General features: G+C 35.9%; 1 protein-coding gene across 3 annotated transcripts in view; it reads right to left on the bottom strand.

Annotated features, from left to right (window-relative positions):
• Positions 1–19,027, bottom strand: part of LOC150104759 (uncharacterized) — a 30,574-nt gene extending 11,547 nt beyond the window's left edge. For 2 of the 3 annotated variants that reach the window (XM_090395932.1, XM_090395934.1), the window contains exons 1-4: positions 18,833–19,025; positions 7,504–7,849; positions 6,862–6,948; positions 617–676 (exon numbers count right to left, since the gene is read on the bottom strand). In XM_090395932.1, the coding sequence (XP_090252058.1) occupies positions 617–676; positions 6,862–6,948; positions 7,504–7,849; positions 18,833–18,868 (529 nt within the window). In that variant the 5' untranslated portion in view covers positions 18,869–19,025. Of the gene's footprint in view, positions 1–616; positions 677–6,861; positions 6,949–7,503; positions 7,850–18,832 lie in introns of all 3 variants that reach the window. The other variant, XM_090395933.1, reaches the window with a different exon arrangement.
• Between the last annotated feature and the right edge of the window lie 8,868 nt (positions 19,028–27,895).

Here is a 27,895-nt window from a genome sequence, read left to right as displayed (position 1 = left end):
ATGCATTGGATAAGGGTGTTGCATGGACAGTGGTATAATTAGATATTGCAAAGGCTTTTGATAAATTGTCACATTAAATTGGAACAGATGGGGGATGAATAGTAGATTAGTTTGGCGGAAAATTGGCTGTCTGTTAGGTATTAGCGAGTTGTCTATGTCGGACAATATCCCAGAAGAGGAAAGTTATTAGTGGTGTACAGTGTACCACAAGGGTCTGTTTGGGATCCGTGGCTGTTTAATTTGTATGTAAATGATATTGGAGAAGTCGGATGGTGATATGCATGTATCTGATATTGCATTAAACAATTTACTTATTGGAGTTTTTCAATGGATACCGCTGCTTCCATGATTTACTTGTAAGATCAGTAGTTGTAATTTGTGCTAAAATACTCATACTTTATATAAATCCTATGGGAAAGTAGCCCTTACAGCCCATCCCATTTGAAGTTCTTCTGATGGTTATATCTTGGTTATATCTAAGAAATTCCATTCCATTATGTTGAATTTTGGGTGGCTATTTTTTTTTCTTTTTTCTTAACTTGGTGTAAATTATTTCTCTCGGAAATTTTGAATAATATCGTAAACACTATGACGATTTCACATTAACTGAACTTACCTATGGTAATCATTGCTATTGTCAAAGTAATACCAATAAACACATACAGTGAACGTGTACCTGAAAAGGAAAGAAACAAAATACAGTTGAGCTGCAGATGTATCTGAAATGTAGAAAAAATGAAGATTGACACAATAAACATTTAAGCTAAAGCAATGTTGCAGAATTTAACTTCTTTAAAAAATTGGTTTGCTCTAACCTAACGTTGGGGTATGCATTTGCACGAACATAACTCAAATCAGCGTAGCCATTTAATTTAACTAAAGGTTCATAAATTCATAAATCATGTAGTTTTTTTTAAATATTTTTTTTTATCCTTCTTACCTCATACAGAGAATATTATTGAGTTCAGGTTGCACTGTTACTTGTCTAGAAGGAGATTTCGTGTTGGTTTTAATTGAACATTTTACTAATTTATTCTTGATGTTGAATATTTCCATGTAGGAATGCGTTACATAAAGTATTCATCTATATGTGTAACCTGTACTTAAAATTATATATAAAATTTTACTTAAAATTATAGCTGCAATGAAAGAGATATGTCCAGCTTAATTCTCCCGTCCTTCTTTTATTGCTCTCGTAATTGTTGGTGGACAGTTAAAGATTTATGAGTTAGAGAATGAGTCGTTTATGTACGGTACATATTTAAAACGTTTTCAGGGATAGAAAGCCACACTAATATTCGTTATATTGAGCGATTTTACGGAAAGAACAATTTATTAAAATAATAGTTGTTGCATGTTAATTGTTGCGGTTCTAAAAATTGGCAGGGTCATTTATTTCATTTTTGTGACCCTATGATAGCACTTTTGATTGTAGTTGGTTGTTGATGACAAAACAACCAACTACAGCCACTGATTTTCGGGTGCTATTGTCTCAGCGCACACCCTTCCTCCTCTTCTGAGTTGTTTAACACCACTGAATCGCTAAGAATTTAACCCGCCGCGCCATCTATACGTCTGTTCAAAGGGCTTAAAAGTGTCCATATTTGTGATCGCACCATTGGGCTATTAACACAAATGCGATGTAATGTTTACGCGTTGAAAAGTATCCTCTTCATGAAAGGTCGTAAGTTGTGTTTAATTTTAGGAGTCACGGGAAACTGGGAAACAATTTGGAGGGTCTATAACAGGAATAAATGCAAAAATAATATCGGTGATGTTATATATATATATACAGGGTGTTCGGGATAAATTTGACAGTTTCGTAAGGAAAAAGAAAATCTTCTTTGTATCTATTAAATTTAATGAATTGACAAAAAAACATTACAGGCAGAGTTAATTACAATACTATCAACAAGATTTACTCAAAATAACCACCATTAGCATCGATCACAGCTTCAATTCTGCTTCGGAACCTCGAACAAGCTGATGCTACAGTCTCCCTGGGAAGGGCCGCAAAAACTGTTTTAATTTTATCCATTAACTGGGCTTTTGTATTACTGGAAGTGCGATTGGTGTCTTTTTCAACTGCGCCCCATACAAAATAATCCATGGGGTTAAGGTCTGGGGAGTTTGGAGGCCAAACATTTGGACTGGTGAAGTCGTAGAAATTTTCAGACAACCATTTTTGACTTTTCCCAGAGGTGTGGCAAGGGGCCGAATCCTGCTGCCATACATACGGCCTACCATTGGCTACCCTTGTTATCCAGGGCTTGACTACAGTTAGCAACTCCACGAACAAAGCCCGAATTCCAATGCCAGGGTTCTTCAACACCTGTTCCTGCAGATTTGCGAGGAATTCTGCTGTACGAACGCAATCAGATCGTCTGCTAGGGATCTTTCTTCTTGCTACATCCTCGTAGTCACCATTGCAAGTCTCTAGTTCATGCCTGATTGTTTTTACTGTATTCAGGGAGCATTGGGCAGCAGTCGTAATATCCTTATTTTGATGGCGGGCACGAATCATCATGATACAAGTTATTCTCTTCCATGATTCAGGTGGGTTCCAGCTATCCATCCTTTCTGACATCTTGTATATGAATGAAGAAGGGTCCAAACTTTTAAATGAAGAGAAGTGTGTGTTAATACATGTAACTTACGGAAAAATATAATTAATTATAAATATGTCAAATTTATCCCGAACACCCTGTATATATATATATACGGTTGGCCATAAGACACGAAAAACACTTCGTAGTTAAAATGGAAGATATTTACGTAATGTGGTCTTTCAAAACTATTAAAAAATAACATATAAATAATATAAAATAATATATATTTTATTGAACTCGCTGGAAACTCGGTGTCATTTTCCTCGAACCACTTCAACACGCTACTAGTTTTGTGGCATGATCCAATTTCTTGCTAGAAGTACCCATTTGACAATGGGAAAGCTGCAACCATGAATGGGTGAACATGATCAGCAACGACGTTAAGATAGTCTGGGACATTCATGCAGTATTAATCTGGTGTCAGGGGACCTAACGTATGGCAAAAAAGCATTCTCTATATTACTCCACACATCCTCCCCTACCAGCCTTTGGTGTTACGACTTGGTAGGACGGGTACATGAGCTCATGTGGTTTCTGCCGTATTCTGGTTCTCCCATCAGCATGATTATAGTATCAACCGGGACTCGTCAAACCAGGCGACATTTTTCCAGTCTGCGGCTGTCCATTGTTGGTGATCACGTGCGCACTTAACTTCCATATTCCTGTTTTACCTGAGGGCATTAGGACTTGGGATGGTCCTCTTCTCTTGTACGACATCCGTTACTGTCGGTGACGAACTGTGCGCTCTGGGAATATGTTCTGACCACCACCACTGTTATACTCAGCGGGATTTGACTGGTTTTGACTCTCCTGTCATTTTGCACAACCCTTGCTATTCGTCTTGGACTATCAATGTGTATCAATGAGCTGTTTCTGCCCATAAGACTGCGTTGGTTTGAAGTTTTCTGGTTAGTACACATTCCTGGTACACCTCAAACGCTGTTGTCAGTGAAGAGTCAAGAAGAATACACGCCTAGCATCAACAATCATATCACTGAAAGTCATTGAAGTCACACCTTTTACCCATTCTGATGCATCAAACACAAAAAGCAGAACCGTCGGATGCCTCTCTGCCTGATTTGTGTAGCGTACTGCAGCCATGTGGCTGAAGATCTTCAGGAACGGTCATGTTCCTAAACGTTGAGGTGTTCCTAATAAAGTGGCCACTCAGTGTGTTTGGGTGTGTAGCATATACTAAAGTTACTTTGGGTTACTTTTTTTTATGCCTTTTCTTAGTGGAGTTCCTTGAAGTAGTTTTTTTTTAGTAGTATATTTTTTATTATGCTTCTTCTTTGTCGTTGTGGTATATTTATTTTAGTGGAATTTTCATTTTTTTCTACAGTTTGTGTGTGTACGTTTTATATTCGAAATTGAACTTTCTTTTTTTATGATGAATTGGTATTGTACGTTGGTGTGTTTTTGGAGAAGGCATCCTTCGCTCTCTCTCTCTCTCTCTCTCTGTGTGTGTGTGTGTGGGTGTGGGTGTGGGTGGGTGGGTGGTATTTTGATATAAGGCAGGTGGGTGTATTTTTGAAGAGTGGTCGTCGGGATAGACGTGTTTTTTAGGTAGTTGGGCGGATTTTGAAGTGCTGGGTTGGGTAGGTATATGGTGAATGTACTTTTAAGGTGGAAGGCAGGATGGGCCTGTGTGTTTTTGGGATGAGAAGGATGGGTGTACTTTAGGCGAACTCTGGAGGATCGCAGGTCAGAGGGATCTGGTGCCCGTGACTCTGTTATTGATGTTTTCATGTTTTTTGTTTGCTTCGATTGGGGTGGCGATTTGTTCGTTTCACTCACTTTAAGTAGGCAGGTCAGCTCACGATGGGCTTGCACTGACTTGAGCATTGAAAGTCAATGAAACTAAAAAACACCAACCCAACATAAATCAAAAAACAAACAAAAAACGCTAAGAGCCATTGAGAAACCAATACCAGAAACGTGAGAACCAAACGTCAGTACATTTCAAGATTAAGTATTTTTGGTTCATTTGATTTTTGGGACTGACATTTCCAACAGTAGAATAGAATTGTTTCTGCTGAGCTTCCCTCCCAAGATGTTATATTCATTCTTTCTATATTGAATTTATTTATTTTGTAACACAAAGTGCCACCTAGCACATCAACAGAAAGTGGATTTCAAGTTAAATTAATGCAAGTGAAGAAACATGACATCATCATTGATGACGTGATCAATGAAGTATCAATTGAAACGGCAGAATTTGTGGAATGGAATATAGTTTGATAGTTTTAACTGTACATCAGCAAATATAACGATAAGTCTTACTAGTTTATTTTCAGGTTTTTATTACTGAAGCTTGCAAAATGCAAACAGTGCAAAGCATAATCTAAAATAAACTTAGGGAACTTTCTTTTTCTTTGCTGCAAATAAAAATAGACGATTATCGTGTAAGTATTCGAAGTTAGTGAACAATTGTTCGTATTTCTGGTATTGATTTTTTCATGCCTTTGGGTGTATCTTCTGTTCCGCTGGTTCACACTGAATTTAAATGATCAACTCATTTAGGGTTTCATTCTGTACATTGTTCTGTTTTTTTTTTTTTGTGTGGGGGAGGGGTCTGAGTTAACCCTGTCTCCAATACTCGCAACGTAACAAAGTAACTTGATCCAGTAGGCAGTACAAGCGCGTCACCGGATTTGACTTCAATATAAAGACCGCATGCTGCCAACCGGGAGAGTAAGAACCATAATGCACCATCTTGGATAATAAAAACAACTGTAATGAAGATTCCTCCCCCCCCCTTTTAGCGAGTTATATTATTCGTGCACCTCTTTGGTATGATTTTTGAAGATACTGGTTTGTAATATTATTTTTATTGAGCTCTTGCGATTAGTGGGTTTGTTAGCATTATTTGTTTGGTCGGGCTATGTTATCAATGGCAGCTTATCTTCTATGATCAATTAGCGCAGTCAGGAAGGCACTTGTGTTGGCAATTTGTGACGGAAGGGGAGTATAGTAAAGTGTGTTATGAGGTGCTAGACAAGATGAATGGATTTTTTGAGGTAGCGTGTGTGTGTGTGTGTGTGTGTGTGTGTGTGTGTGTGTGTGTGTGTGTGTGTGTGTGTGTGTGTGTGTGTGTGTGTGTGTGTGTGTGTGTGTGTGTGTGTGTGTGTGTGTGTTGGAGAAAACGGTTTGGTGGAGGTGTTTAAAAGTTGGCTGGTTGTGTTGTGTTGGGTTGGAGGTCTTCACCTTCAACAACAGGTTCTTGTTGGCTACAGCGTTTGTGGTATTGGTTTTTTTCATGTTGTTTTTGGATTTTTGTTTGTTTGTTTGTGTTGCGTTGTGGTGGTATTTTTGTTTGTTTCGCTGACTTTAAATGGTCAATTAGCTTTCACAGCCACAACACAAAAAATAGAAAAAAAAAAAAAAAACAGTTCCCCAAATGCTCCGATGAACAATAACCAAACCCCAGTACCTTTCTAGATTTGGTTCTTTCTTTTCAGTTGAAATGGACTCTTTAGTATTATGGTTTCTTTTTATTGGATTCGTTTTGTGATGGTGAAACCGCGTGTCAGTTCAAATTTGGTGAACTGACATCTATATAAGCAGAAATGCTTCTATTCACCCTCAGTACCCATGCTGGTACATGAAATTCGTATTCACCAGAATGTGCAAGATATAACAGCTAATATTTCTACAGTAAGAAAAATGGCACGTTGCACATTTACAGAAAGTTGATATTATGTGAAGAAATACTATCTGTGACATCTTCCCGAAAGTTAGCAATCATTGTAATTACTCAGCTCTTCTATTGTGCAAATATACAGAATGCAATATAACTTAATAGTTGTCGCTGTTCATCAGCAAGAATAATGATGATGTTTTCAAGTTTATTTTCTGGATGTGGTAAATTTCGCCAGTAGTTTATTTATCGCAGACTGAGTTGAAGTTGTTTAACATACTGTTTCAACGCGACTACTTATGTGACTTTTTTCATTTGCGTGCATTCCTTTGCCAGTTTGCGTGTTATGTGAAAATGTCTTAGTTTTCAGAAGTCCTTAACTTTTAGTTTATTTGTTTCTTTACGTTTCAGTTTTAATGTGTACCCTTTCCCAATATTTTAATAAAAATTGTATTTCCATTAATGCGTCACATTATACTGTAGTAAAATATTTTCATACATTCACTGAATTAAGTCCTGTAGAATGAAAATGAAAAATAACATTTTATGATACATTATTTTCACTCTTCAACATTAATTAAAAAACATAAATTTAGTGCGCGGATTACTCACGTCTTCCACAAAGCAAAGTAGTCAAGTATCCCTTATTTTTGAAGACCTCTCCTGATTCTGTAATCTTTAAAACCGTTTGTGTACCTACTGGAAAAAAAAAAAATTTTTATATAAAAAGAAGTGTATCATTAATCAGTAATTCTATAATAAATATCAAAATATTAAAATAGAAACGTATCTATTATTAATGATGACTGCAAATTCGTTTTGGTATTCTGTAAAACGCACTGTTATTATAAGCTATTGTCCATTCTTCAGTAGTAAGGAAATTAACTTACTGGAAATAACTATCAAACATTCATTTGATAACAGGAAAAACAAACTGAAAGAGTAAAACTGGGATGAGGCGTATGAGCACAGGTTATCTTTAGAGAAATCGTCACTTTATTGCTTCTATGTGTGAATATTTTAGTCATCGAAAAGCGAGTTTGCATTCACTTTTCTTATAGTAATATACAGTTATATTAGAAACCAAACGTTGTAACACGGTGTACTGGCCACTAGCATATTGCTTAGTGAAATGTAGCCTACTTTTAAATTACAGAAGACAGGCCGAAAGAAAAATAAATAAATAAAGTAATTGATTTACTATTCTTGTGCTTTAAAACCTGTAAAACAACCTAAGAAACGTTTTGTACTCACCAGTTGAAGATAACAAAGTAGTTTCGCACTCGTCAGCTGGAGTTATCAATTCAGTTTCGCACTCGCCAGTTGGAGGTATCAAATCAGTTTCGCACTCGCCATTCGAAGAATTCAATGCAGTTTCGCACTCGCCACGTGGAGTTATCAAAGCAGTTTCGCATATGCCAGTTGGAGTTATCAAAGTAGTTTCGCACTCGCCAATTGGAGTTATCAAAGCAGTTTCACACTCGCCAGTTGGAGATTTCAATTCAGTTTCGCACTTATCGTTCGGAGATTTAAATTCAGTTTCGCACTTACTAGCGTAGGTCTCTGTGCGAGAATCTGGATTTGTTGTTGGCGATGTCTCCTGAAAGTAAAATTAATTAATAAATATAATAAATACAATGTGTGAAGATTCTCTATTAATGATCGGTATATCAACAGAAAACTTTTATTTTAGTTTATTAGTTTTGCATGCAGTACTACTTGTAGTTTTGCTTCTGTAGAAACTAGAAGGTAAATATATCAAAGATGAAGAGTTGTAGGGGAGAGGGAGGAAGCACATAATTTCAGTGCAATATAGAAAACTTAGCTTTCTGTATGTCAAGGGAGAAATATAATGTAATCTGACTTCGTTATAAAATTTCATTTCGAATAGCAGTTGTATGAGAAAGTGTCCAAATAAAGAACTAATCGAAATGGTTTGCATTGCAACACAATGGGATCAAAGCTTGAAGCAGAATTACATGTGAACTGCTTTCATAGAAGCAGTCCCACTTAGCAGAAATCTGGTACAATCTAATTTCTGGAAAACATGATAATTTACTGATTAAACTCCTTTGATATGATGTAAAATTATCCTTTTTAAATATATTTTATAAAACTAAAAGCTTACTGCAAATATACAAGTCGTAAACAGAGTATGAAGCAATCACAAAAGTTTATACATATTGATGCAAAATATATATTAAAGTAAAATGAATTTTCTTTTGATAAAACGTCTCAATCTGTTGTGACGATGGTCATTTGTGGATCCACAAGGACCAAAAACTTCTATCAGTGCTAAAAGTGAATTAGACTGTCTCATATGGATATGGCAATGGTGTCATCCAGTAAAAACAAGCAACCTATCAAGAAGAACTCATGCAATTAACAGCCATTGTATATTCTACAGACAGGATTAACCAGCTTGTCAAAGCCGTCAAGTTATCTATCTTCTTGACACTCCATTGAGTTAAACACGTGCAAGGAAATACAGGAATCTTTAATTAAATGATATTTAAATATGGTCTGTCTATGTCAGTAACAGAATCCCTTTTATCCCTATATAACTTTCGAAGACTAAAGGGTCAGTCCGATCTCGAACGGGTAGCTATTCAGAAATAGCCCATTCAAGACTAACATTAATTATAAACGTCATTCTCTGAAGAGTTGCAGACAGATGGAGTCATCTCGATTTTCTTGAGTTTAAGGGAACGAAAAATTCGTTTACCCATGCCAAAATCGACTAACGAATCAGTCAACAGAGAAAGCCTTAGAAAACGTTCCTTTAGTCTGCGACCAGAATCTGACTTTATTGTTATTATTATTATTATTATTTTATTTTATTTTATTTTATTTTATTTTTATTTTTTTGTATGTCGCTTTAGCAGCAAGCGGTAGCAGGCAGGCTATTTCGATGCTCCCATATTTTAAGTTGCAAAGTAGATTTTTTTCTGGTGAATTAAAATTTAAAGTGTATCAGTGAATTCCATTCTTCAAACTGAACATATTGACGTAAAACTGTATGTAAGTTAAGTAATAAGTAAATTATAAGTATTGAAAGTGCGAAGTATACGTTGGTCAACTACGCTAGAAAGAAAGTCGCCACATTAGAAATTACAGCAGGATCGTCAAACAAGAAATATGAAGTGCCATGAAGACTTAACGTGGGAAGAAAACCACATAACATGCAGGAACTGCCAGAGAAACGTTCATTTTCTATGTTCGGGATTGTCCGAGGCCACTTGGCATAGAAAATCAAACGCGAAGCGTTACGAGTGGAAGTGTCAGCAGTGTAGATAAAACAAAGGAATGTCACCTTCAACTGCAGGCTGGAAACAGACAACGCTGAAAACAACCGCATTTGGTAAAGAGATAACGCAGCAATCAACAGCTGAGGGAACGAAAAACAAAGAAAACAACAATGGAAACCCAGGTGAACCAACTTTGAATGCATTACTTGAAAATAGATTAAAAAAAAGCAAAAGACCGTTTAATCGATTTTGTTGAAGAACAATTTGAAACACATACCATACAGATTACCCAAAAATTCAATCAATATGAGGAATTTAGTAAATTTAATAATAACTTGGTAGAAGATGTATTACAGACCGTCAGAGAAATTAAAAACTGCGTTAAAGAACCAATGGAAAGACAGCATAATCTAATTAAAGAGGCAACAGAACTACGACATGAACTAAACTCTTTAAAGCAACAGCACGAACTTTTAAACCAACAGCAGTATAAAAATGCTCTCCTGATAGATGGTCTCCCGGAAATTGCTACGGAACATCTAAAAGACACCGTAATACAACTAAGACAAAAAACTTGCACACCCATTGAATCAAAAGATATCCAGTCAGTACATCGGTTACCACAAAGCAGGAAAAGAGAAAATAACTGCCGTCCTCCTCACGCCGTGGTGCGAGTCACCAACAGACCAACAAAATGTACACTTATAAAAGCCAGCGGGATTAAAAAAAACCAGTAGCCAAGGGTCTGAAAGGAGCTAACGACAATACCCCAATATACTTGTCTGAATACTTAACGCCTTATTACCGGAAACTATTACACCCAACAAGGAAAGTAAAAACAGTACAAAATTACCTGTATATATAGATATGAGATAGCAAAATATTCCTTAAAAAGACACAAGACGCAAAACAAATCCAAATAAACTCAGTAAAAGACCTCAACAGGCTGCCACATTAAAAGGAATATTGACAACTCGTGAAGAAGGGAACAGCACACCAAATTACATGAATTAAGGCCATCAGGCAGGTGTAATCACCCCAGAACATGATAATTGCCACATTCTGAAATCTATAACAGAATGGAAACAAGTGACTATCCCCAAAAAAGAACTCTATTCTCCACGTCAACATCAGAAGCATTCAAAAATACTGGCTGACCCTGCAAGCTTATCTGAAGGAAGAAGATATAGACAACATAGACATTTTAATACTGACTGAAATATCTACGACAAACGAAGAGGAAACTATCTACCAAATGCCATACTTCCAACAACACAAACACGGCAGACAAACTAAACGATGAGGTGATATAATAATATTTACCAAACATAAACTAGAAGTAACAGAAATAAACTATAAACTAAAATACGCAGAAAACATATGCATAGAAATTGAAAACATCAAACAAGAAACCTCCTTGATATTAAATATAATATACAGACCACTCAACTTAAGCACCACAAATTTTCTAGATGAACTAAACAGATGGCTTATAGCCACGAAAGAAGGCACCTCAGAATACTTGATAATAATAGGAGACATGAATATAAACATTAGGAACATAAATAACAACACAGAACAATACCTAGACCTCTTATCGGCATATAACATAACCAGATCCATACAATCGTATGCACGAGAGAGATAGTCGGAAATACAAAAACCTCATCCTGTATTGACCATATAAATATATGGGCCCCTCCAAACAGTCGCACAGCAGCCATCATAACATGCAAACTGGCAGACCATTATTTCAGAGCATTACAGTTACACACTGAACCAGAACCCATAAAACTCACTGAGACTATAAAACAGTATTATAGCATTCTAAACGAAACAATAGTAAACGATGAAATCAGAAAAACAGACTGGATGCAGATAGCATCTTTACATTCTGCTGAAGCTATATATAATAATCTTAAACTTGCATTTAATAAAATATATAACAAAGAATGAACAAAAATAAAAACACGCTCGCAAACTAAACAGAATCCAATAACAGACAACCTATTAACCGACATACAAAGAAAAGATGCCCTATTGAAACAACTTAAGAAGTTGTTTCAATAGGGCATCTTCAAGGAAAACAATATCCCTTTTCAAGCTGAATACAAAAGAAAACGGAATCTGCTAACAACACAGATTAGAATGGCAAAACGAAACTACTACAGCACCAAGTTAATAACAGCTCAGAACGATATAAAGGAAACCTGGCACCTGATTAATGAAATGCTGGACAATATACACAGAACCACTGCCTCGGAAACAATAAAACACATCTTTGCTTGCGATCCCAAATCCCTCAAACAGTTGGCAAACAACTTCAATCAGCACTTCGTGAACTCTGTCCAATAACTACAAGAACAACCTTTCCTCACACATACGAACATTCTCCACTAGTTCCACGTGCAACGCGGTCGATGTTTTTCCCCACAGTAACAAAAGAAGAACTATCACTTGTAATTCAACAAATTAACCCTAACAAAGGACTGGGTATAGACGGAATCAGATCAAAAGACATCAAGAAACACTCAACCAACCTATGTCCAGTTATACAAAAACTATTAAATAAAATCTTCGAAACGGACACATGCATGAAACACTAAAGACTGTATTAATCACACCCATACACACACATGGAAAAAGAAACATTATAAGTAATTACAGACCCATCGCCACGTTGCCTGTAATCAACCATATCATGGAGCGTATCGTGCATTGCAAACTCTCCACATACGTTGAAAAATTTCAAACCATACCCAAAACACAATATGGCTTTCTCAACACTCCTGGAAGATTTCACAGACATAATAAACGCTGCATTTGATAAAAAAAAGAATAACATTAGTCGTATTCATTGACCTAACAAAAGCATTTGACACACTAACACACAAAACCTTGTTAACGAAACTAACGTATATTGGAATCGAAGGTCGTCAATCCAGTGGTTTAAAGTATACAGGAAAAACAGGAAGCATATCACACGTATAGGATCAGCGTACAGCAAAGAGGTATCAGTAACCTGTGGAATACTGCAAGGAGCTATCCTATCTCCCATTCTATTTAACATATACACACATATAAGCCATCTTCCCCTAAAAAGTAAAATCTTCCAGTACGCATACGACACGGCCATAGTATCCATTCACAGCAACGCCAATATCGCTTACACAAATATGCAACACGACATCAATCAAATCACTAACTGGTTAACCGAAAACGGCATATATATAAACGCTGGAAAAAGAAAGCTAATGATATTCAAAAACCCCCAAACCCTACTTATAGAAACTAAATATCTAACTATCTGACATTCATCCTCCTATCACAAAGTGCTGAACCTAAAACCACAACCACCACACAGGTGAAAATAACACGCTATGTCGGACTTCACTTCGATGCTGATCAAAGTTGGAATAGCCATATAACCTACCTACACACCAACCTTAGGACAATAGCAAGCAAACTATACCAATTAAAAGACATTGTCAGACACACACAAAAATACTATTCTATTAAGCATTATGTGAAAAACTGTTAAGATACGTAATCAGATCATATGCATTCTGCGCAGATTACGGACTCAACAGGTTACAATGGTTTCAAGATAAAAATGGTATAATTGATAATCTGGGAACAACCCATACTTATGCAGGCAGCACGGACAGAACACAAAATATTTAAGGTGAAACACTTACGCCACACAGTCATGTTAAAACATTACTATAGCCCAACCTATAGAGTAACCGGAACAACATATCAGATAACAAGACCACAGTCAACAAACTACATAACATATAAGTACAACAATCATCACGGCAAAGCCACCCGAAACTTCTACGTACCTGACATGATAAACAAACTGCCGTTCAACAACAGAAACCTAGGAACATGAAACGGGCGCTATATAAATATTATAGCGAGAATGAAAATTAGAGAAATTCCTGTTTCTCTCTCTCTCTCTCTCGCACGCACACACACACACACACACACACACACATAAAAAAAAAACTATGACAAACCCCCTTCCAAAAAAACCACTACAAGGACACAAACAAATACGCCATGTCCAAATCCAACCCTACTTGCAAAAAAAAGTTAAACTGTGTACGAGCAGTTGAAGTCTTCCAAGCACGTACCGACAAACAGTAAAATCAACACCTGGCTTGCGACCAGTATAGAAACATAACCACGAAATCACCGCCATCTATTATCTTCCTCAGATAAGCTCTGCAAAGCTTCGACGAAGAAATCAGAAATGCCTCCCAAAGAAAATACAAAAAATTCTGTATAATCTTCATTGTTAGTATTAGAAGAATATGTGTTGTTAATACATAATTTAGAGGCAAAAAACGTAGTATTAAAAATTTTAATTGAAATGCAATGTAGAAAATGTAGCACTTAGTGCTGAATTCTGTAAAATTATAAGTTGTACTGTCACTCAAGATTTTTATTGTATGTGTAAATATTTTAGCAATCAATAAATTATTATTTAAAAATTTATTATTATTATTATTATTATTATTATTATTATTATTATTATTATTATTATTATTATTATTATTATTATTAAAATATCTCTCCAGGAACTTCGAGAGAGGCCACATATTACACGCACCAGCCGTCATATTTGTTCTTGAATTCATTCACACGACATTCAATAGTAATCCATTCCAATAACGCACCACTCTATGAGAGAAAAATGTAGATCTGATCCCCTTCTTACCAGCGTTCATTCTCAGTTTCCAAGGATGTCCTTTCCACACCTTCCATCAAATAAAAAAATTTCCATCAATTGAAATCCTGTATGACCCTTTCAGAAATTTGTAAGTCTCGATCATATCACCCCTCCACCGTTTCTCCTGTTTGCTAGTGTCTGGAATCTACAAATTATCAGTCTGTCTTCATAATCAGTATTTCGCAATCTTGATATCATTTTTAACACACATTAAAGTTTTTAACACGTTTTCAGCATTTTAAAAATGTTTTTAAGATTTTTAGCACACGATAGTTCAAGTGAGGTCTTATCAAACCCGTGTAAAGAGGCAAAATCACATCCTTATCTTTACATGTGAAAGTTCAGCATTGCAGTTATCTTTTGCGTTGTATTTGCAATCTTTCTTACACGACCTTCAACTTCCTATCTACTAATACTCTAAGCCTGTGCAGTTTCCTCTATCATAATCCCACCAACATAATATGACATTGGTTATCTAATCACGCCAAAGTGTGATTTTGCACTTTACATTTTCTGACATTGAACTGACATCCATTTCTGTATGCCGACAATTCCAACATTTTGAAATCATTCTACAAGCACTGCATATCAGCAGCATTCTTGGTTACCATACCTATCTTTGCAGCATCAGAAAATAGCTGTATGTCGCCTGTGAAATCCTTCTCAATATCATTAGTGTACAGATTGAATAACAGCGGATCAAGGACTGATCCTTGTGGTACACTACTAGTTAGCTTAAATCTTGCAGACACAAATCCCCTCTATACCACTTTTTGATATCTGTCAGTGAGCCGTCCTCATATCTACGCTAATATTTTATGATCAAAATCCATAATCTCCAATTTATGCAACAGTCTTCCATGCTGTATTGTGTCAAAAGCATTATTAAAATAGAGAAGTATAATTGGTAATATTATTATAGAGTGTGAGCAAGTTTCTAAAACATGACCTTATCTTATTAAACCCATGATGTTCATTGCAAAGTAGAGATTCATTATCAACTCATTTCTGAATGCGAGCCACAGGCCACTACTATTTCAAAATCTTCACCACCACTCCTGAGATTTTGACTGGTCGAAAGTTGGATACATTGGTATTTACCACTCTTGTGCAATAGGATTACCATACATTCTTTCCCCTCTTGCGGAATTTCGGAGACTCCAATTATATAGCCTGGTTACTAACGGCTATTCCTGGTCCAGGAATAGCCAGTTGACCTGAACACTCTTTTAGCACCTTTTCGGATATCTCATCAGTACCTATTGCTGAATTCTTATTCAGTTTGTGCACCAGCTCTAATATACACCTGAGATTCTTCATCGGGTGAAGAGGTAGCAGTGAAGGCAATGTTGCATACTTCATGTTGACAGCTTTTAGCAAAGTGGGCATACCCTGGTTTCCCATCCAACAACCGATACCATTGCGATGAACTCAGTATACTCCTCAGTTGGTCACAATTTTCTGCTTTGTATTCCAATTATTGTTACTGTCTTTTAACTGCCGAACACAGAATTTTATATACCAGTTCGTAAGAACGCAAATGAACACATAAAGTATAACGTATTACTTATGTTGTGGTAAACTTAACTCAATGAACGTGGCCGTTAAATAACTGTCATCTTCATTATAGACATAGAAATAATACTTTAATTGAATTGCAATCGTCAGCATAAATGGTACACTTCACTTTTCAACTTTATTATTCATTCTTTGTATAAGGGGTATTTAAAAACCAAAAGGGTATGTCATTCAGCCAAATAATATGGTTTAATGTGGAAAAAGTGGTTAGTCATCAATTACTTCTCCTCTGGTGCTCCGTGTTATGATAAAAACTGTTTTTAAGCAAAGTGATGTAAGAATAACATGCTTGTAACGCAATCACGTTAATTTTTGGCTCACAAATCCTTCGCATCACGTGATGGAGCTGATGAATTTTCTTAAGAATCCTTCTTTGTTGAATTTAAAATGATATAGTGGCATCTATCAACTATTGACTCGTGCTATTAACACGTGCAACACTTAATATGGTGACTACAGTAACAGAAGAAGTCACGGTCGATTAGAGCCTGAGTTGATTGCAGTCTGTGGGATCCAGATCCTGTCGTAACCCAAATGTCTGACCCAAAGAACTTCTATGAACTTATATCGGTATTCGGTTAGGATGTACTCTAAATATACAAAGCAAAAGCAAAGGCTTGTTTTTTAATCCGTTTTAAACTATGGTTTAGATGTTAGCTTAGATCTGTGGTCCTGATCGAAAATATAAAATGTTGTTGTGATCAATATCGCGGTATCAGTCACCATGTTGGCGATGACTTTCACTCATCCTTCGTTGTTCTTGATCTCTCAGTTTTAAGGGATTAAAGATTAAGCTATTTCACTGCAAAAATGATTTCTGCAAAATCTTATTCTTGGGGAAAATGTTGACTGGAACGAATCTGTGAGAGAAGGGGCATCGATTAACTGGATAGCCCTCTTCTGGAGAGCATTAAACATCTTAGAGGTTTCTGGTGTATTACCACTACCCCAAATGTGTGTGGGGGGGGAGGGGGTGCGCGTGCTGTATTCCAAAACCTGGGAATCTGATATTTGTACACTACCAGCAATTGTACATTGTACAAGTAAGAAGAAATGTTTGGAGGTTTTGATATTATTAGGAGTAAGGGGAAATGAAGTGATATATTTCTTGTAAGAGCGATTATTAAGTTCAGTCTATTAATTGGATTTGATATAATTCTATATACATTAGTTTCAATTCTTCTCTCATAAAACACTATCTCAGTTTTGTAAATTATTAACCACCTTCTAATCATACGTTTATAAGGATTTTACAGCTAAAGGTGAATTTAGCAGTCTTTATACGGAAACGGAAAGTTTTGTTTTTCTTAATTCAAACTTAGTTTTAACTTCATCATAATAAAAACTTCGCTTTGAGAAATGAAACAGACGATTTAGACAGTATAACCTCTCCATTATTATCAAGATTATTTTTATGAGACTCCCACTTGCTAAAGATTACAGTAAGTAATGCCCTGGGTAGGCTAAGGATTTTTTTCCTATTTTTATTGCCTTTATTTTTTTTGTATTTTTTTATTTATTTTTTATCTGCAATGGAACAATGGAAACCTTGTTCTAATGACCAAATATATGTGTGTGTGTGTATATATATATATATATATATAACTTAAAAATCTTTCTACATATATATATATATATATATATATATATATATATATAGAAAGTTTTTTACCTTAGGTAAAATATACGTTAGATACCAAGCTATTTTAAACCTGGTTTTAATATATATATAGTTTTTTTTCGAAAAAAATAGTACCGTGTGTTACACCACTATAAAAGAGAAGAATAATCACCCAAATCTTCTTCATCCATATTAAATATTTGCTGCGGCAAATAATTTTCCTCCGTAATACTTTTATCCAGTTTTTGTTTTCCACAAACTCCTTGACAGTCTTCTCAGCACTTACAGATTCCCATACATTTTCACATTAAGCAGCGCTGCTTGAATTTCACACAAAGCGCTGCTTGAATCTCTTGAACCAACCGGAAGAAGAGTTGAATTCGTAGTCATAATCGGGTTCTGCTCTCTCCTTCAACATGTTGAAGAGACTTAGTGCCTTAGCGGTTATGGTCACAGTGCTAAGGGGTATACTCTTTTGGTTAATATGGAAAAGCTACTTGCATCATAGATACAAGTAGCTTTTCCATATTACCGATAGGACCTTTCGTTGCTTCGTCACTATCGTCGATTTAATGGAAGTAGATCCTTTCACAGCCTCTACGATTTTATCCCTCGTCACTGTAGAATGAGACATCGGAAGTCATTTGCGATCATATTCGGGGGTTACCAGCTTCATATTGCTTTATAACTTGCAACTTCGTTTCAAGATCAATTGCTCGTCTCTTTTTTTCCGTGATTCTTCACTAAGTTTTTTGATTGGGCGTGTAGGGCCATGTTGCACAAAACATCGCGAAATATCGACAAATACACAAATAACCCATTTTTTTAAACACAAAATCAACAGCGACACTGTTGAAGACGCGTGCAGACTACCGAGGTAGGTTGCCACTGAAAGCGCTGTTGCTGGTGTGCATGCTTTACCTTACGCTCGCTTGCGTCTCTTGTTCGGAAGTACTGTATAGCCGAAAATGTTATTTATATATATATATATATATATATATATATATATTTTATGAAAAAAACTGCAAAGTATTTGATCACAAAAGAAATGAAGAAATTATGAAAGAATTAAACCAAGAACTTGTAATAGAAAAAAATTAAAAAATATAAACATAAATGGATGGAACACGTTCAAAGAATGAAAATAGAAAGATTACCAAAACAAGCCTTAAAGTACAAGCCATCAGGAAAAAGAAAACCAGGATGTCCTCTTAAAGGATTCAACGATGACTTCTAAGGCCGGAACGTGTCATGCTAGTCCTAAATCCTTGATATGCATGATGATGATGATGATGATGATGATATATATATATATATATTATATATATATTTATTATATATAAAACAAAATAATAATAATAGTAGTAGTAGTAATAGTAATTATTGTGCTGTACTTGCCAAAGATTTTCCAAAAATGGAAGAAAAGAAGTCCATCAAAATCTTTCAGATAGCACAGTTGTAAAACGATTTCGGCCTAGTACTGTGTGATTAAAAGTCTTTTGTTCAGGCTGATTTTCCACTCAGACTCTGATTTTTCTTTGTCTTCACACCTCTTCATTCCTTCATCTCTGCAGGAAGTCTACTGTATTTCCCCGAATCATGATTCGATAAATATACGAAGTTGAAATACTTCATCTACGTAAAGCTGTAGTCAAGTCACACCAGAAAAATGTACATCAAGGGTTAAGGATTAAGTTATTAATTATAAAGGTTTGGCATTTGTTTATTCTGATAAATTTTCTTTGTGTATCTTATCAGAGTTCAAAGGAATATGTGAATATTAAACTGTAAAGCAAAATTCAAAAACGAAAATAAATTTTATCTTAAGATAAACAGGAGTTATTTCGACACATCACGAGCAGTAATGTAATGCTACACGTATTCAGTTAACGTAAAGCTGTAGTCAAGTCACACCAGAAAAATGTGGAACCCGATATGTCCAATGGACTATTTTTACGTATATTTATGTATTATTTTGTTTAATAAAATTTAAGGAAAATTCTCTGTAGGAAAAAATATCATGTTATTCGAATATATAAGTTTCAAATAATGAAAGCAACGTTTCTTCTTTCAGATAATAATAATAATAGTAATAATTTTTTTTCAATGTCAAATAATAATACTTCATTATCTGTCAAATATATTATATACATATATATACAATTTAATTACTGTATACATAATCATCATGGGCCTCCCACGATGAGTCTTTGACTCCATGGAGGTTTTTATAATAATAATAATAATAATAATATTTACAATGATTCATTTAAATTTATGATTCATTTTTTTCATTAAATCGATTATAATATTGACTTGTTTCTTTGGATGGCTTCTTCCTTGATGCTTTGCAGAGCGTATCTATATAATGTTCTCAGTATCTTCATGATTGTTGCACACCTTACTGACTGTTTTGTTACATAATCTGCAGTCTTTGATTATGAGGATTACGTGTAGATGAATGAGGAAATTTAATCCCACCTACTTCGAAGCTTGGGTTAGCTTTCATGAAGAGAGTGGGATTAGTCTTCACTATTTATGTTCTTGTTACTGTTTTTCGATGGGATGTAGGCATTGGATGCTGGTGATTTGTGATGTGTATATTACTGTTAATGGTATATTAACTTTGTTGGTATATTTTTCACAGTTCGTCTTTTCATGTTCTGTTGTTATCTATGTGTTTTAAATTTCTTGATAGCCTGTTGAGTAGCGTGAGTATCTGATGTGATCTCACAAAAGAACTGTATGAGTTGTTGAAGGGTGTAGAGAGTTGTTGTAGGTCGTGTTATACAATATGTGTCTCTGTTGTTTCGATAGGTGATATTGAAGTAATTCCTTATTAATGTTGTGTAGTGTTTTAGATTTTTTATGCTCAGGATTCTGTGTATCGCCATGTGCTGGTCGGATATTGGTTGTTGCGTATAAGGTGTCCAAATCACTGTTGATACAATTTTCCTATGTAATATTTCAAATTATTTAGGTGGCCGTTTGATGTGTTTGCATAAAATGTTATACCATATCTGAGTAGGTATTCGCAGATACAGTAATATAGGAGTTTTTTTTTTTTTATTAGACGGAATAATGTATTTTATTTGGAAGAGTTTTGCTGCGATGATCCGGAGTTTGGTGTGTAGGTATTGTATACGTTTTGCCCATTTAAGGTGGCAATCTATGTAGAGACCAAGGTATTTTGCATGTGTTACAGGTTTCACTTCGGGACATTGGCAGATTTTTTGTTGTTAAAGCAGCGGTATGTGTGACAGTGTATCGATAGTGGTGCAGGGCTCATGATTCTTGGGTTGGAATCCATTGGAATCCATGGATGATTCTTTGGAATCCATGTTCCAACGAGTTAAGGCTATCGTAAAGCCACAGAACTTGTTCTAGTTGTTTGCGAGCTAAATGCTTGCCTGCTTGGTTGGCCAAGTGGTTAGCGTACCTGATTTTCAAAGCACTTCAGGCTTTTTCAAGCCTGAAGTGGCTTGAAAATATACGAGTGTGTTGTATTTACTCGTATTTATGTGTGTGTTGCTCAGTTTTGTACAAATAGGTTTAAATAGTGTAATTATATACTCCAACACATCTCTCATAATACCAGCGATTTAACTGATCGTTGCAGTTTACAGGATTTAAGTAACAACTATACTACCATAGTATTTTTAAAGATGTTTAACTGTTATCCAATATTTTTCTTTTCTAAACTGTCCAAGTATATTTTTAAATTATTAGTCATGGTAATAATCAAGTGCCAGTAATACATTTTTAGCTGCAAAATCTAAACTGCGGCAAAATCGAAAACCGTGACATATTAAAATAAAACCAAAAGCAGAAATCAAACGAAGATCCAAACTGTGGCCTTTTAAAGTTTACATTTGGAATTTATGTTTAAGGAATATGACTTTATTCAGAGCGTTCAGAAAAAATGAGGAAGAATTAGTTAATGGATAATTACTGAGTGACACATTGAATTTCAGATATTTTGATTGGTACGCGCTATATATTCAATTTATTACAATACTGAAACAGCCTCAAAATCCATGTGTTTTTATGACTTCGATGTCATTATTATAATAGCAATTACCGAGCTACAAGATTAAACTTCAACACGACCATACTTTAATCACTGATGAACATTTCAATAACTTTAGTATACTTTACAGACGGATTTCAATTAAATATTGAATCATCTAATAACGAAACTGATGTTTCTAAATCTTCTGAATTCGCATTAATAGTCTTACGAGAGTAGAATTTAAACATGAATTGTTAATTTCACTATTTTGAAGATTCCCTACTTAGTCACATATAAGGATGGGAAGGGAGTTAAACATTTTTTGTGTATGTTGCTTAATATAGCACGAACAAGAAACGCTCAAAGAAATAAGTATCCAATTCTACATATTAGAATCAGTGCTGGAGTCTACTACCTAAACCAAGAAAAAGTGTACAGTAACCCGAATTTAACAAACCGATAGATATTTTGGTGGCAGTAGTTGGCATCCTCAGAATTATCGTGTTTTATATTTCATCCTCATCAATGAATAATCATGAGACGATTGAATGTTGATAGTATGATGGAGAAGGGACTAATAGTGAAGGAACAGTCAGTATATGAGGAATTAAGTAAACTCAGTGTTAATAAGGAAATAGCACTTGACGACATATCAATACGTGTGTTGTAGAAATGATCTAGGAAGTTAAGGACACCCTTGACATACCTGTTTAACATGTCTTACAACAGACATGTTACAACAGTCACGTAAGACATATCCCAAAGGACTATGATATCCTAAAAGAGGAAGGCCACTAGCGATGTGATGCAGGGGACTATCTTAAGACAATTATTGTTTAACTTATGTTGAGAATATTGAGACAGTCTTAACTATAGATATACAGCTTTGCAGATGATGCAAAGTTTGGAAGAACTATAAGGAATAGAGCAGAAGGAACAGGGAAATGACTGGAGCTACCAGTTTAATATTGCAAAATCTGTCTTGAATTTTGGTAGGAAAGGATGGGATGTAGAGTATTCAGTTAATGGAGAAATTTTGAAAGTGGCGTAAAAAGATATGTAAGATCTAAGAACAGTGGACAGAGACTTAAAGCTTGGATTGGTGATATTATATTACTAGAATTGTGAGAACACCACAGTTGTTAAGAAGAGTTGTTATGATTCCCTTGTATAAGGTCTAGATCAGAACGCATATTGATAATGTGCGCGATCTGATTGCCTAGTTTTCAAGTGGATAAAGTTTTCTTAGAGAGAGGGGTTCAGGGAACATTCAGTAAGGCATTGTTACTGTGCGACCACAGATATAAGACCCCTCGACACTTCTGCGCATATCAGAAGAAGGCGATTCCATTCCGATAATAGGGTAATCAATGCTTTTCGTGGGATGAGTGTGTGTATATACGTCGTAAAATTGGTTTTTCTTTTATAAAAATTCAAATCTTTAAAGTCGTAACTATTTTGCTTATACACCAGTTGGAAACTTTTACGTATATAGCACGCGATTTCGCTTGTTGGTAACGAATTCGTACATCGCCTTATTCCTTTCTCCCCTTCAACATGAATTCACTCTCTTGGCACATTGCCAGTCGAGACTCTCGGATCTGTGGTCGGACAGTAGGTCTCCGAAATGTGAGATATGAAGATAGATTGAGAGAATGAAAATTGCATATTCTTGTGAATAGGAGAGGGGATATGATTGAAACTGAGTTAGTGAGGGGGGGGGGTTGTTACCAGGTTAATGTGTAGGAGAGTTTTCATAGAGGAAGGTGACACGGGAAAAACAAGTGGCCATCCCTGGAAGCGGTGTAAGGAAGGTGTAAGCAAGCGAGTAACATTTTCTTTGTATGGAGAGTGATTCGTGTTGGGAATGAGTTGCCTGGGAGTGTAATGAATCCAAAACATTCACTATACACTCCCAGGCATGGTTTAATGATATTTTTGCATGAGATTGTCTGCATGTGATTTTTGCATGAGAAGATCTGATGACAATACGAATATTTAGGCTTATAAAATTTTAACGCAAGCCAAATGTAACCTATATGACAAAGAAAAAATGTAATATAAATGAATATATGACTGAAATGGATTAAACATATAGAATACTGAGTATATTATTATTATTATTATTATTATTATTATTATTATTATTATTATTATTATTATTATTATTATTATTATTATTATTATTATTATTACACCCGTAAACATTAATCATTCTGATAAATATACACACTAAGAACCACATAAACGAAAAAGAAAAAAATAAGTTATTTAGAAATAAACTAGCATCAGCAAATTATCAATTAAAGTTCGTAAATTGTTATAACTTATTATAATTATTGGAAGCATGGTATTCACAATGGGAAAAATTGGTGACTACCACGCTGATGATTGTATGAGATCCCTTTCAGATGTGAGGAAGGAAGATAAAGGATTTCATAAAATAATTAAAATCCACTAACGTTATATATTTTTTTTCTCCAAAGGGATTAAGCGAGGTCATATTAACCTTATCTAACTTTCTAAGAATACTGGGCAGCCAATATCCTACCCTTTGTGAATCCAAGATAGATCGCTCAAGGCTAGCAGTAATTTTAATTGCCATTTCGGTGAAAGATTACGGAAGGCAACTGCTGCCATCTCGTGGTCACTAATCTCAATATTTTATATTATTTTCTGAAATAGTATCGGTTCTATGATCGATTTCCTTGAGTTACAGGAATCGGGGTTTAAGGAAGAAACAACAGTCCTTGCTGACAGAGATAGTCTAACTCAGAAGTAGTCGAAGTGAAACTTGGAGAAAAGTTCCTGTAGTTAGTGACTAGAATTGAACTTAAGAACGGGGTCATTTGGGATGGCCTGGGGGTTGGAAGCAAACGCTATTTCCTCAGTGCTACATCGGGCTTTAAACGGTTTTTAATTCAATGAAGAACTTTTAATATATATTTGGAAAACGATGTGTGTGTGTGTGTGTGTGTGTGTGTGTGTGTATGTATATATATATACCACGTGATTATCAAATAACGTCAAGTGTTCAGAGCCCTCTAGCGAGTAATGTATTGGACGAAACACACCAATATTCGGTAGACGTACATAGTGGAACATGGGGATTCGATTTAACGAAAAAAAAGTACCAAAAGTCGCCAACAGGATAAATTTTGGCGCTGTTTACCGAGTAAAATGCATTAATTTGCATTATTGCGTTTCTTGTAAGCGATCATGCAATAAAAGGAAAGCCTGTGAGATTTCTTATCATTCGTAGACGAACTGCTTTTCAATGCCTCTCACCTTACGTGAGCGTAAGGTGAGAGGAATCGAGTTTGATGCCTCTTACCTTAATAGAGTTTGACTTTGTTAGTCAAACTCTATTATTAGCGGAACAATAATGCCAGTGCTTGTCTTCGTGATTTTCGGCGTATGAAAAATTTACGAAAAGGACCGATTAGCGTAATAAACTTACGAAAACTGATTCGGCGATTTGAAACTACTGGAACTCTAGCAGTGTAGGTAGGCAGGGGACGCAAACCAATCAATCACCAACAAGTTGAACAAGTTGCAACTACTATTGTGGAACAGGAGATGACGAATGTGCAGGGTACCAGCAGTGCACGAGCAATATACCGGCAAACGGATATCGCATACCCAACGGTGTGGAAAATCCTTCATCAGATGTTGAAATTTTACCCCTATAAAATCAGTCATGTTCAAAAATTGCGCCCTGGTGATGCGACTACACGAATCGACTTATCTTTGAGATTCTTAGCGCGCATGGAAGTGGATGATGCATGGCCGTGGCAGATTTTATGGAGTGACGAAGCGCACTTTTATTTGAACGGCGATATTAACACACGCAACTGTCGCATTTGGGCTGAAACTAATCCGCACGTGTGTCTGTAGATGCTATCCACTCGCCCAAAGTCACAGTGTGGTGCGGATTTACGGCATCTTTTATCATCGGTCCATACTTATACGAGGAAAATCGCCAAAATGGACCAGTGACCTGTCCGTCAATGCTAACAGATATGCCAATATGCTACAGAACTTTGTGGTTCCACAACTGCAGCAAAGAGGATGTCTCGATTCGACCATCTTCATGCAGGATGGTGCAACACCCTACACCGGACTTCAGGTACAGCGTGTTTTGCGACAACATTTCTCTGACAGAAGAATCATTAGTCGTGCATTTCCCACGACATGGCCACCGAGATCGCCTGATCGCAAACCTTGTGACTTTTGGCTGTGGGGATTTCTTAAAAGCATTGTGTATCAAGGACATGCACTACCCGATATTCCAAATTTGAAAGATCGAATAACGCTACACGTGAGACAAATGAATTCCGATATGTTGCGAGCCACTGTGGAAAATGTCGTGGACCGTATGCAGTTCCTGGAACATCAGAATGATGGTCATATTGAACCTCATTTGTAATTAACAATAAACGTCATGAAATTGATGTGTGCTGTCTCTCATTTGCCATTTAGTCATTCATTATCACACCTACTAAAATTAATTTGGCAGCGCCAAAATTTCCCCCGTTGGCGACTTTTGTTTCTTTTTTTTTTTTCGTTAAATCGAATCCCCATGTTCCACTGTGTACGTCTACCGAATATTGGTGTGTTTTGTCCAATACATTACTCGCTAGAGGGCTCTGAACACTTGACGTTATTTTATAGTCACCCAGTATATTCACCCATACACATGTATGTGTGTGTGTGTGTGTGTGTGTGTGTGTGTAAAATCTTTGGAATATTTTGCAAAATGCGAATACATTATACAGCCTTTGAATACACTTATTGATTATAGATGTAAACGTACTAGTAAGACTTATTTGACAGAAGAAAATATTCTGACAGGGATAGAATGAAATGAGTAATGTGTATTCATAGACAGTATAAGAAGAGGCGAACGTATTGTTAATGATTATAGATGAAATGCAACGAACTAGTTTTGAAACTGGATTACAAGTAATAGAATGAGTAGTTTAGCCAAAGGATTTGAGACTGTTTGGTGTGAAATAGTAGTTTGGCTGCTGCCGTAGACTGGGATAAACGAAAGACTGCATAACTTTCGAGTCCTTTTCCTTCGGATACTAGAAAGCAATAATGATTGTAAATTGCAATTACGGGATATATACTTGAGGAAGGAGAAAACATCCAAGAGGAGGAGGAGAGGGAGAGTGAAAGACAACTACTGTAGAAGGGACTCGTGCTGAAAGAAGATTAGATCTGGTAACAAGATTCGAGAATCTGACTGTAAATGAGATAACGGTTTTGCTTCCAATTGGCAAAAGTGATCGTGCAGTTTTAACTAACTTTGGCAAAATCAAGGCAAATCGGAATTTTGTGTAAAATGTTGGGGGAAAAGCGAGGAAAGAGAAAATGTGAATGAAGACGGCGATTATGATAAACACTCCAGTTGGCATGCAACGATGTCCGATTATGAGAAACTACATGATAGAGGAATTAGTAGTCATTGAATGAAGTTTATGGGTGTTTCATGGAGAGTATAACTGATTACATTCCCAGAGTCAGGTGAACAAATTGCAGCGGAGTGAAGAGGATGAATAAAACTTTAAAGCATGCGCTATATAAAAAAAAGAAAATGTTATGGAACCTGTATCCTGTGGAATGTGACGAGTAGTCATATGAGAAGTACAAGAAAAAGGAAAGGCAAGTGATAACCATCGTGAAATCAAACTGTGAAAAGCAATAAGATGAATATGCCAAAAGAAAATGATACAAAATTCTTTCCCTCTGTGATTAAAAGAAAGAATGATCATGAAGAATGATAGCCGGTCAGAAATAACCGACCCAGAACTTTCACTGATTAGAAACGGCATCCTAAAATGCCTTATTTCACAGGTGGCTTGATCTCACTATCAGTGAAGACTTGAAGAATAGAAACTGAATTATCACTTGTCTTCAAAAACTTTAGGGTTAAAGGAATGTCATCTACTTCTTTGGGAATAAAGGCGTTGAAATAGTTATTATTATTTTTTTTCCCATGAAGTAGCAAAATTTAAACAATCACAAAAGCATATACTAATAATCAATTCCCATGCATTTCCGGCTAAACAATATCACTGCCAGGGGAGAGTACACTTGGATATGCTCTTTGTCGTCTTTGCTGGACGAGACCAGATCCATCAAAGACAAAAGCGTCGTGCAGGAATGGTTCGAAGAATGTATGACAATACGTGGTCCAAAGCAAACTCCATGTAAGAGAAAGGTGTGTTCATTGGAGGATGAGAGTATCTAGCGGAGTCCATGAGAACAAATCCCATATCGGGATGCCGCCACCACCGGCCTGTTTCTGGCCAACCATGCAGTCTGGTTGGCAGGCAACAGGTTGGATGGTCATAATGTGTTGGTTCGTGGGTGGATAAATGAGAATCGAAATATAATAACTGTTGTTGCAGATACAAAGAAACTAATCACTCGTGTTGACT

This window comes from Typopeltis vanoorti, chromosome 7 (assembly GCF_054136105.1).
Source record: "Typopeltis vanoorti isolate ZY-2024b chromosome 7, IOZ_Tvanoo_1.0, whole genome shotgun sequence".
Lineage (NCBI taxonomy): Eukaryota > Metazoa > Arthropoda > Arachnida > Uropygi > Thelyphonidae > Typopeltis > Typopeltis vanoorti.
This window is presented reverse-complemented; position numbering and strand designations above follow the sequence as displayed.